Source organism: Aquila chrysaetos, chromosome Z, assembly GCF_900496995.4.
Source record: "Aquila chrysaetos chrysaetos chromosome Z, bAquChr1.4, whole genome shotgun sequence".
NCBI lineage: Eukaryota > Metazoa > Chordata > Aves > Accipitriformes > Accipitridae > Aquila > Aquila chrysaetos.
The window spans coordinates 83,346,637-83,359,510 of NC_044030.1; the positions used below are offsets into that span (position 1 = coordinate 83,346,637).

General features: G+C 39.0%; 1 protein-coding gene across 5 annotated transcripts in view; it reads right to left on the reverse strand.

Moving 5' to 3' along the window:
- Positions 1-12,874, reverse strand: part of EPG5 (ectopic P-granules autophagy protein 5 homolog) — a 57,952-nt gene that overhangs the window by 10,246 nt on the left and 34,832 nt on the right. For all 5 annotated transcript variants that reach the window (XM_030003987.2, XM_030003986.2, XM_041120619.1 and 2 more), the window contains 10 exons: positions 12,231-12,373; positions 10,509-10,665; positions 8,740-8,934; positions 7,492-7,705; positions 6,543-6,703; positions 6,216-6,423; positions 5,477-5,552; positions 4,514-4,617; positions 3,432-3,607; positions 2,517-2,702 (listed from right to left, as the gene is read on the reverse strand). In XM_030003987.2, the coding sequence (XP_029859847.1) occupies positions 2,517-2,702; positions 3,432-3,607; positions 4,514-4,617; positions 5,477-5,552; positions 6,216-6,423; positions 6,543-6,703; positions 7,492-7,705; positions 8,740-8,934; positions 10,509-10,665; positions 12,231-12,373 (1,620 nt within the window). The remainder of the gene's footprint in view (positions 1-2,516; positions 2,703-3,431; positions 3,608-4,513; positions 4,618-5,476; positions 5,553-6,215; positions 6,424-6,542; positions 6,704-7,491; positions 7,706-8,739; positions 8,935-10,508; positions 10,666-12,230; positions 12,374-12,874) is intronic.

The following is a 12,874-nucleotide window of genomic DNA, read 5'->3' on the forward strand; positions in this document are numbered from 1 at the left end:
TAAAGACAGCTAGAAAGAAATGGAGACCCTACAAGGTAAAGTCGCTTCAGTAGAGGTTTAAAAAAGGCATTAAAAAAAATTTATGAAAAAAAAAATTAATCTAAGTTCACAGTTGAACCAGGTACAGAAGCCTGGTCCCTTGATTTTCCATTCAGTAAATCATCTAGCAACCTGGGGGACTCCTCAAGTGCTCATTCTCGTAAATACCATCCTGAACAGTACAGGAGCCTACAGTATCCACAGCTCACAGAGGCAGTGCAAGTATGTAGATGGTAAAGTCTCTCTGTCTACAAGCAGCAGAGAGTCTATCCTCAGCTACTGCCATCCTCCTCCCACAGGTTCGTATACATCTGCAATACAAAAGGGCCCGCCTGGACACTGAGAAACACCAAATTATTACATGTTCTAGAAAGAACAAATACTGTAATTGTGTTGACATCCAACACAACCTAAAGACTTTAAGGATCCAGAACTGACCCAAATTAGACTACATCAACAAGAACGTGACACTGGTACATCAAGTACTTCTCCAGTTGCTCATGCACTGGAACACAGGGCTGAGAAAGTTTGAGATTGAGGTCAAGGTGTCACAGGAACGTTCTGGGAGGTAAAAAACAAGTGACGGTGGCTGTCAGTTTAACACATTGCTGGAGGCTAGGAGGGAATTCCTGAGGCTGACTCATACAATGTGCAAACAGGTATCTTTCCAAGCTTGAGAAGCTTCAGATAAGCAAATACATTCAGGTCAAAGCACGTGAACTCCAGCAATTTTCCAAAACTGGAATACAACGTTGATCAAAGGCTGCTGGTGACATCTTGACACAGCATCTCCTAACGCCTCAGAGGAAATGGAAAACGGAAGATGCTGCAAGTGGAAGCTGGCAGATGTGAAATGGGAATTCCTGAAGATTACCCAGCCCCTCTGGAAGAGTCCTCCAGAAGCAATGGGCTGAACAAGATTGTGCTAGATTTACCCACACAGAGCTCTCAGCAAAAGCAGGGTTTGGAAAGTTCATCCTAACACCTAGTGTTCTCTTTCCTATTCGAACAATTCAGAAATACTGGAATACAACTATAAATGGGAAAAGCCCTGAGAAATCAGAGATGATCAAATCCCCCTTCAGAGTAAGGCAACAAGAAAACTCAACCTATGATTCAACAGATGAAGTAATCTGTCCCCAGTAATTCACCAGAAGCAGACATATATCTGCTTATATATATATTAAAAATATATCTGGTGTTCAAGATGTTGTTACACCATTGTGACTTGTCATCACATCATATGTAGTTAGGAGGGGAGCATTTTATGGTAAGAAATACATGTTTGCAAAAGCAGTTCTGAGTAAGTACTGAACAACACTTATAAATAACTCCTGAGAAAACATGTTCAAGCAGACAACTAAATATTTTCCTTTTAGACAGCTATGAAAAAAACTACGCTCAGATCAAGTGCTGCTCCTAACCTCACAGGGACTAATCCCATTGCTGAGCTGCGCTTAACACAACCAACTGGAAGTGTGACCAGTACTGAAGGTCAGGTTGGAAAACATCACGAACATGCACAGTAAGACACAGAGCCAGGCATAAGCTTTTCATAAATGGAATTTTCATAGAATTCCTGACCATCCCTCCACACGTTCATGTTTGCCACTCAAAAAGAAGCAAGGAACAGCGGAGATTTACATGACTGGCCGTGACAGAATAAATGTGACTCAGTGAGCCTCCCAATTCTTCTCACGGCATCACAGGTGCTACAGGCACGAACACCACAGTCCAAGCTGCTCCTGCACTCACATCAGCAGACTGCCTGGATCAAACCGGGCAGACGCTAGACACTATTTTCACTCAGACTGTCAGAAAAAGCTTCACCTTAAGTTATACATAATATTGTGCATGCATATATACATATATATACATATATATGCACGCACAATACATATGCATCTACGTCTAGGTGCACATAACATATACATATATATATGCACATGTATTATAGGTGCATATGTAAATTCTTGCTAATACTACCTCTACTTTGCATGTAAAGGAAATGGACATTTTAATTAAGGGATGGCCCAAGAGACAGCAAGCTATACAGTACAGCATCCCATACTTGAATGGAAAGAAAAACAACTGCACAGTGGCTTTATATAATAACAATAATTTTTTGAACACTAATGAAACTAGCATACATATTTGTTCTTTCCAAAACCCAGAGTATCATTTTGTAACTCCAGGAAACTGTATTTATTTGCTTACTCTTTGCAACACTACTGGATCACAGCACCTACAGAAGCTTCTTAAAACGAACAGCAGCTCTTCTTTTTTCACACAAAATGCCTCACATAAGAAATTAGTCTTGGCCATCTCTGGAATACAATTTGGGTATTTTACCTATGCAAAAAACACTTCCAAGTTAATCATTCTGCAAGTGAGAAAGAAGTCACATCCTGTGCCCTTGCTAGCAAAAAATTATTCTTCTTTTAAGACAGACAGGTATGAACTTTTCCAAAAATTACCTCTTTGCCTGCAAGTTGTTCCTCCTTTGCCAACAGGACCATCATATACAGCAAACAGACAATCATATTGTGAGTCTGAGGATGAGGGTTGGGATTCCAGGCATCAGAGAGGACACTGACCCAGTTTATTTCACATAAAACATAACCCAAGAATAAGAAACAACTCTTGGGGCTGCCTCTTTCAATCTAGGAAGGAAAAAGATAAAAAGACAGGCACATAAAACAATGTAAGATGTAAACACTTTCATACCTGTCAGTTCCTTAGCCAGCTACAAATCTACAGCAGCATTTTAGGTCAGCAGAAGAGTAGACAGATGCCACTTCTCCATCATTTTGCTCCCCCCACCAGAAGAGTTGCACATATAACTTTCTAAGCCTCTCAAACAACCAGTACAGAATACCAAGCTACTGCAAACCAGAAAAAAATAGTCTATTACAAACTCTTAGCTGGGTGATTGCATCCATTTCTTTTCACTCTAAGAGAAACTAAGAAACTCTAAGCCTGTTTAGAACTCCAAGAAGAACTCATCCCAAACAGATAAGCAGTAAAACCTGAGGCATTTCCACACCTATCTGCAGCTTTACATTGTCTCAGACAACTTGGAAGTAAGAACAACAGGGCAATAGTAAAATATATTAACTCCAACTAAATACATATTAAATATATATGTAATACATGAGACATTCAGATAGAGCAATGACAGATTACAAAGACTGCCAGCTTTACACCTCTCCACAACTTTGTCTAAGACTCAGTAGCACTCCTTCACAAAAATCAATCACAAAACGAGCAGCTGTGAATGCTACAAACAAACTTCAAAAGCCTACTTGCCAAAGGAACTGTCTCCAGCTCTCCAGTTATTTTCAAGGGCAACACCGATTATAAACTTAATTCAACAGATGCTGTGTACTCACTTTAAAGAACTCTTCCATAAGCACCTGGTCTGGATGCATTTCCTTCCATGGAAGCCTTCTGAACTCAGTATGGAAAGTATAGAGAATAAACTCTGGCATTTTGGGAGCTGTGCAACATTCACAGTAATGCATTAGATGTAACCAGAGAGGCCCATGGTGGCTTGGCAACAGCTTATCTAGATTCAAAGATAATAGCTGAATTAACAACAGCAAAAATTCAGGGAAAGCTTGATTACAGAAGGAAGTCCAATTTTGAAGATGAAAAAACATACATGCAAGTTACGCTAAAATATATTTGTCAAAAAAAAAAAAAGGCACATTAACCTTTTAGATTTTTTTCTCCAAATCAACAAGTGGGGAAGCTTATGATTTCATGCCCTTCCTTGATCTTTTGAAGAGTTGCTGGACAATAATCTGAAGTTATAAAATACTCCTTCTGTGTAGAACTTCATTGCTTTTATGTTGGGTTCTTTTGGTTTTTTTTAAAAAGATCTTATGTATCTTGGATTTTATAAAACACACATTAATGTTATTTTTAATTATTTATTTTTACAACATAAGTTTGAATCTAGCTCATCCCTAGAAGTTGTTAAGAGGTATTGTGAAATTAATTTTTTTCCATTCCTACATCTAACTACACATTAGACACAATAAGCAATGCTAAATAGGAGCTCAGAATGATCAGTTCTGGAAATTACATTATCCCCAAGAATAGCTGTCGAGACACATGTATTGGTCATCGTGACATGCTACTGCATATGTTGTATGGGAACAACATACAGACCTGGAATGAAGTCATACACTTCTCATGACAGCTCATTTTGTTTTGCTTTCCTTCACATTAACTTTGTTAACTGACAGATACGCATTTATCGATCACATTATCTACCCTTGCCAAGGAAAAAAGCTGTCTTTTAAGGATGAAATAAAGAAATGCTCCTGGTACCACTGCAGTGATCGTCTTGGCTAAAAAGTTCATAACAAACAAAATCCCCTCATGTCCCACATCTCAGTCAAAAATCTTTTTTGGTCTGATAGAACAGAAAGTGCCACTACATTAAAATAGCATGGACTTCACCCACCTTTAAAGCTCTCGTGCAAAAGCTTGATGCAATCTGTAAACAAACAGACCACGGTGGATGCTACAGCAGTGTCGCTCTCTAACCAAGGGTAGCAGGGCTGGTTACTTAAAAAAAGAAGTAGCGAAGCAACACAAATTTCAGTGCTGAGTTACCAGAACACAAACAGATCATAAACACTAAAGCATTTTAAATATTCTAAAGCATAGTAAATCAATATAGGACAGGTATCAGCAGTTCTCTCAAACTCAACTCTCCGTCCTTAGAACAGGTACATACTTAATATCACACTGAGGATCCACGATACCACTGAGTACACACAGATTACTTGTTTGATATTTCATAACTGAATTAAAGACCAAAACACAGGAATTTCTGAATGACAGCACATACTACCTGCAGTCAGCCTTCCAATCAAGTGCTAAAGATGCGCTCACAACTCAAAAAGCTTTTGGTTTTGGAAGAAAGTAAAATTTAAATGTGTAATATTACAAATAACTGTCCATGTGAAGACAGAGGTATACAAGACAGTAGATCATCATAGGACTGATTTAGACTGAAGTTTCTTTACATACCACTGGCATTTGGGGTTGTATTTGTTTGGCTTTTTTGTTTTGTTTTAAACTAAGGCACTACAGATATTGTGGAAGCTAAAAAAAAAGGAATCTAAAATTCAAATTTCAGTGCTTTGAGAACTGATTACAATCTGTATTTTTCTCATAACCAAGCTCTGGTCAGGAAGCAGAGATATTTCTTGTACCTAAAACAATTATTCAATCCAAGCCTTGGAAAATTTGAATTAGTTCCGTAATTATTACGGGTATGACAAGTAACAGCTATTTAAATGGAAGGTCACAATACAGTCATGATTTAGAAAAAAAACAGGTTAACAATGAAAGCCATTCTTATAGGGCTAAAGTCCTTACTTTAGCAAAAATTCATTTAATGTTAAAATGCAATATATACCTTGCATCTTCCTTATCCAAGACCAGTATCCATGGTTTAAAGAGTCCAGCAATGACTGAATACAAGGACTGCAATGCTAGAAGAAAACAAAACAAAGAAGTTGCTTTTCTTCCTTCAAATCAGCAGCAGTGAACATATTACACTTTTCTAAACTTGAATACAGCATCCTTTGCTTAGCCCAACATTTAATCAGTTCTTCCTCATCAAATAAAAACTTAAAATACAATATGCTTATTAGTAACTCTCGTTAACAATATGGTGGTTGTAACAACAATCATAAACATTTTGCATTGCTTAGCTGTTTTATTAATATCACTTTAACACATCTGAAATTGTGGGGGTAATGATGATTCACACTTTACACCTGCATATACTAAAATGGGTTTTGGCGATTTTCTCCAAATGAAAATCACACCATGATGAAATTCAGTAGTCCCTCATTGCCAAACCTCTGCTCAGTGCAAAAGACTGTATTTTTCTTTGAAGATAGTATGATCTCTTCATAAAATAATTTTAAAGCAAGCTAAAATATAAACAAGCTTCCTCCAGCAAGCATAAAGCATAAAGTCTCACATGGCCATGAAGTAGCATCGACATTTCCCATCTGTATTTTAATGTTCCCATCATCGTACAAATGCAGAGTAAGAAGATTTTACTGTATGTTTAAATGGTCTTTAACAGAGGAAATTAGAGAAACTGAGTGCCTGTTCTTAAGTAATTTGCTTTTAAGACACATTACCTGCTAGAATTCTGTTACTGCCAACAGGCTCTTGGGCTAAATTGGCAACTTCGGTGTCAATAAGTCGTTTAGTAAGATACTCCAGAAATTTATTCACTTCAGCCACATAAGGACTCCATTTTGAAAACAGGCCAAAAGTCCTGAAGTCCATCGAAGCCAGTCGGAGTTTGCAGAAAGATGTGGAAAGCCATTCTATTGTCTCTCTAACCTGTAGAAAGAAGGAAACTATTAATCAGCTACAGAAAGACTGCACAGCAGTGTTATTTGTCACTGGTAGACATCTGTTTCGGCTGGAAAACATAATAGATCAACCAAAGAGGCACCCACCTGTTCTGCAGAGAGAAGAATTTTTGCAGCATCCCGCAATACAGGACTTTCAGTAGAATCACTTTTCTTGAAGCTTCCCTGTTCAGTAACTGATGAACCACATCCCAAAGCTTCAAGTGATGCCTTCCAACAGTCAGGGCTTAGCAGCTGCTCTGATGAGCCTTAGAAGAAAGAGAAGGGAATACATTTGTGAAAATCAGGAGAAGGATATTAGTCCCTTTCTCAATACAAGTCAGAAGAGGTTGAAATTAGAGCTCCCTACTACATAAAAAAATTAGGTAAGGCAGGAGTTTAAAAGCCCCAAGTTAATGGTGAGAGAAACCTCCAATTCCCAAAGATAAGTAATTTAACACTCCTTTTTGGCATCTACATGCTCTCTTCTTAGAGAGTTTCCCAGGCGCTTAGTACATCCCTGGCTACAAACACATATTAAGAGACAGTTGTTGCCTCAGCACATATGGTTTGACAGAAAGGAAGTACTTTTGTTCTCATTTTAGAGGCACATCAGATTATAGGTAGCATCTAATGTGAACCAGGACATTTTCAGCAGATATCAGTATCAATCCCAAGTCTCCATAATGCCAGTTCTCAGTTTGACATTAAAGGGTGCTCAGGAACAAGGATGCTGCGTTAGAGACTGTGGCATAATTATAATTAAGTGCTTCCATTAATAGAAACCTCTCGTCCATCCTTCTCCTGAAGGATGAAAATCTGTTGTCACTGACGCATATACTTCAATCTGCAGAAGAGTGTTTCTTTCTAGTAGAGCTAAAATACATCTAACAAAAACATATGGCATAGCATGCACGTAAAAGTGCATACAGAAACTTAAGAAAGTTTAAGTCATTCTGTATTTGTGCTATTTAACTCTACCGTGTGCAGTTCATATTTTTAAGCCAGAAGAGCTCTGTACAAAAGGCTTAGTGTATGCACCAATTCAGATACTCACTTTGCACAAACAATCTTAGGAAATCACTATAGTGATCAGGGAACTGATACTGGAGAAGGTTAGTCCAATGCTTGCAGAAGATATTAAATGGCATCAAAATATCTTCTTCAGGTTCAAGGCCACATGCATTGAGAGCCAAGTGAATAGACTCCAGAAGATTGGTACGTTCAGATAGAGGTGGCTTAGCAACACTTAACCATTGCGTAAGGTCAAACTAGAACAGAGGACAGGAAGCATTTGTAAGTAGAAGCTTTAACAGCCACAACACCTTTAGGAGAAGGGAGAAATTGTCAGGGGAAAAAAAAAAAAATCCTGAAGTTTTTATATATTTAAGAAAAACCTAATGAATTTGCACCTCATTAGCCCTAACTCAAAACCAAGATAATAGTCTCCAAAGGTTGATTTAGCATATTGCAGAAGTCCCTGAATTTATAAATCAACCCTTGGCAGGGGTTCTCAGATTCATAAAGATGTGTGTGAATTTCCAAGCTTCAGTACCACTGCCAAACAAACACTCAGAAGCATTAGACTGGGCTAATCTCCATAGTCCATAAATTTTCAGGTGGAGGTGCAAAGCTTTTGTAGCCTCTAGGCCATCTGTTCAGACCTAGGTCAGCAAGGACAACGCTCATCATTGCCACTAAGGACAACTCAGAGTCATGTTCAAAACAGACTGACTGCTGTTCACAGCTGTCGAACCCTGTCGATATCAAAGCCTAAGTATAACAGTAATTTCTCCACTGACAATACAGGTAGACAGTATCATGCAGCTCTGAAACAAGAGATGTGCAAATCACTCAGGAAGGACATGGGTGCCAAACAGAGGTGGAAGACTCAGACACTGTTCCAAATTTTTTTTTTTTGTTTTGATTTTTAAGATACATGGGATTCACTGGCTATTTTGATGAACGTCTCTGCAGAGATACCAGGCAGAAGAAGCGACTGAGAACCTGCTTTAATTTCAAGAGTAAGAGTGCACTGAAGAATAAGCCCTAGGAAGCACATACTGATACTATCTGGGCTAGGAAAGGGTAGTTTAAGCTTCCTATTTGCTTTTGTCTCCAGCCCCTTTTGAGCTTAAATACAACACATACCATTCAGGCTGAGCAACACAGATCTATAGAACCTGTCAATGTTATTTTAAAGTACCAGATTTGCACCTCTTTCTTCCTCAGCCTAAAGTCAGAGTCTTTAGGGAAAGAATACCCACAAAAGCAACCCACAAAACAGAGGCAATGAGTACTTTACCTTTGTCAGAAGCATGAAGACAACATCACTGTTATCCTCACTCAGGAAGGCCACTACTTTTTCATATAAAGTCACAAATTCATTGGGAGAGGCAACAGGAGTGAAGTAGGGAGAAAGGAGAGTACAGAGCCTTCGATTCTGCAGGATCGTCTGGAGGAGACGTTTGCATTCTGACTTGGTCCCACTGATGAACACCTGAGGAAATTGGGAATGGTGAGAAAAATGGCCCAGTATGATTCTATTGGAAAACCGACCTCTTAAAGCTTTTTGTCAAGACAAGTACAATTTTGGTCCTTTTCTAAAAGGAAAGTTTTCTCAAAAATGACAGACTGTACGAGATCAACATCAACTAAATACTGCTATTCCACAAGATATAATGTAAAATAAACATGTTTCCCAAGCATGCTTAAGAACAGCGCTTGTGATCACACATGTCGTCTAAAAATACCTAGAAATACAATTTTTCTGATGGGATAGCAAAAGAAAACGAACCCAGATTTCAGCAGCCCTGCCTGATATTAGAAAAAAATGTAAACAGAACCATGGCTATGAAGAACTTTTCAGCACTTCAGCTGTTAGAGGCGCTTAAGGACAGCTGCACATGGGAACAAACTGTATCTAAGAGATGAAAATAAATATCTGAACCCAAAGCAGAGGCTAATGCTTTTTCTCAGAGCCCCCACGTAATGCATTCCCCACAGCAAACATTACCAACAGCAACAAGCACTTATGTTCTCTACCAATAAACTTCTGGCTAGCTCTCTACACAAAGAATACTTAAAGGCTGTAGAAGAGGGGTGTCTAAATACAGAGGTTGACAAGATATACATCAGCTAGAAAAAGTGATCAGTAACAGCAAAACATATGCCAAAACACTCTTTTACACTCTGGAAGTACCCAAACTTCAGTTACCTGCCCAAAAATCCAGCCTACCTTAGCATTTAACTAACACAGTGAGCATTTATTAGCACTAAGCAGGCATCTCAGAGCTACAGTTTTTATTTTGCTTATATGCAAGCTTCAACTCTCCTAAAGACTGTGTACATTTGTCCTGGTTTCAGCTAGGATAGAGTTAATTGTCTTCCTAGTAGCTGGTAGGGTGCTATGTTTTGAGTTCAGTATGGAAGAATGTTGATAACACTGATGTTTTCAGCTGTTGCTAAGTAGTGTTTAGTCTAAAGTCAAGGATTTTTCAGCTTCTCAAGCCCAGCCAGCAAGAAGGCTGGAGGGGCACAAGAAGTTGGGAGGGGACACAGCCAGGACAGCTGACCCAAACCGGCCAAGGGGGTATTCCATACCATGTGACGTCATGCCCAGTATATAAACTGGGGGAAGTGGGGGCAGGGGATCGCCACTGGGGGACTAACTGGGTGTCAATCGGTGGGTGGTGAACAATTGCACTGGTCATTATTTGTACATCCCAATCCTTTTATTATTACTGTTGTCATTTTATTAGTGTTATCATTATCATTATTAGTTTCTTCTTTCCTGTTCTATTAAACCGTTCCTATCTCAACCCATGAGTTTTACTTCTTTTCCCGATTCTCTCCCCCATCCCACTGGGTGGGGGGCAGTGAGTGAGCAGCTGCATGGTGCTTAGTTGCTGGCTGGGGTTAAACCACAACAATATTACAGTTAATTGAAAGGAACAGTTGAAAGGGACAGAAGCTTAGAAGTTAATTTTCAGGCTTCTGAATGTTTTAGACCGCCAACATCAACAGGCAATTGAAATAAGCATTAGGCATCCAAAAATCAGAGGATAGACTCACTTGGCCTAGAATCTCAATGCAGGACGTGAAGAACTGCCTTGTGGGAGGATTGCGTTGAGTTTCATCACACACATATTCCACTAACATAAAAAATAAACTAATTCCAACTTTCTTAATTGCAGGCATAGGCTGCACCTTGTAGATATTTATTAAGGCCCTGAAAAAAAGAAAAAAAGGCAGAGTAAATTTACACATGGAAAATAATATGCAACAATAAAGAAAGGTTTCTTGCCAATATATAGCCTTGAGATGGATATTTCTGGCTCACATGATCATCAAGCATGGGTTCACAGAATCACAGCATCATTGAGGATCTCTGGACCAAACCCCCCCCTACTCAAGCAGGGCCACCTACAGCTGGTTGCCCAGGACTATGTCCAGTTGGCTTTTGAACATCTCCAAGGCTGGAGACTCCACAACCTCTCTGGGCACCCTGTGTCATCCCTCACAGTAAAAAAGTGTTTCCTGATGTTGAGAGGGAACCTCCTGTGTCTCTGTGCCCATTGCCTCTGGTCCTGTCACTGGGCACCCTTGAAAAGAGCCTGGCTCCATCTTGTTTGCACCCTCCCTTCAGGTATTTCTACACATTGATGAGAAACCCCTGAGCCTTCTCATATCCAGGCTGAACAGTCCCAGGTTTAGCTCAAGTCACTTTGCTGCCTGAAACGGGTACCTCCAAACCTTAGAAGGTCTCCATAATCAGAGTCAGAAAGTGATCATCAAAAGATTTTTCACGGCATAGTTCCAACAGATTATTTCTCCCTCAAATCACGTGTTCAGCATGTTCTTAGGCCGTCTCAACTACATTTGTACTGCAAGAAAATTTACCTCATTTTACTTAACAGGCTCAGCAATAACAGAATTAAACCAGAATCAATCTTTTTTTGTGCATTGCCAAGTAAGTGTTTTATTGAGCTCAAACCCCCATCTTCACTGAGTCTGAATTTCAACATCTGAAAAACATTCAATTCGACAGCTGTAAATCCCAAGAACTAGCTCATCCAGAGTTTTTCAAATTAATGATCAAGAATGAACATGTAGAAATAGTAATCAAACATTTTTACTTGTACAGTGAGTACACTCTGTAGGAAACCAACTACACTAAAAGAATCCCAGCAGAAATCTAGAAGATTGAGAAGAATCATTTTGCAAAACTGGACCTCTGGGATGAACTCTAAAAGGTCTTCAAGAGGAAGAGGGTCTTGGACTAATCCATTTATTCACACATACACCCCCAAAAGTGGTATTATATAATCCTCTTCCACTGCATGGTTTTGTTTCACACATTGAAAACCTACCTCAAATTCTATTAAAGAGCTACGTCCTGTACTATAACAGGGAAAAACCTACAGAGATATTAAAAGCATAGTTTAGCCTATGGCTGACACAGCTGTGGTACAAATTTGCCACTTCCTAAAGTTTAAGATAGCATTCCTGTCATCCTGTTTTGCAGGGTTAGAAGGGCTATTCTAATACACAGTACAATAAACTGAAGTAGAAAACAATACTGTGTGCCTTGTTGAGGCTGAATGACCTTCTGATAATACAGTTATTCCTTTAGAGGTCTGTGTCACAAACACACAGGTCTCGGGATTCCAGCTCTGTTGTTGACCCAAGCTGATAAGCATTACAAAAACCACAAACAGGTTCCACATTTTAACTCTAACATATAAAAAAGAAATACAAAACAGCACTACCTAAGACAGTGTCTGAACAACCTACGTTATAAAATTTTCCACATGTACTGCTGCTTCCACAACACCCAGAGAAGGTGGCTTCGTAGCTTCTGCCTGCAGTTGTCTCACTTCTTTACGCAAAGCATGAAGCTGCTGGCTCACTGCTTCATTTTTATGTTTCCCTTCAAACTAAATGACAAAAAGACACATTCATTTCAGAGTAATTCGAAAATTCTTCTATGTTGCACCTACTGGTAAAAATGAAGCAGAACCCAGTAAGAAAATTCTGAATATAGATGGTTTTCCCCGAGAGCTTTGAGCAGATTTAGTACATCATGCCCAAGCACACATCCTTGGTCACGTTCTTATTTGATTATCACACAGTAATATAATTCACATCTTTTATGTAAGACTTTTAATCCACAGGGACTGAAACTTAGAGGGGAATCACGAAATTCATGTACCAAGCAACATGGGAATATTTCTATAAACATTTTCATGCTTCTATTCCTATCAGTGAGCATATTCATACATTCACACATTGGGAAGCAGTTTAGAATGGATGCTATGTGCAAAACAAACTTTATGTGACAAGTTACTCTTCAGCCTTTGATCTGCATCTCCTTTTGAGCATTACATACTAGTTATTTCAGGTAACTATTATGTGTGTATGGATTTATTTAGTCAGCT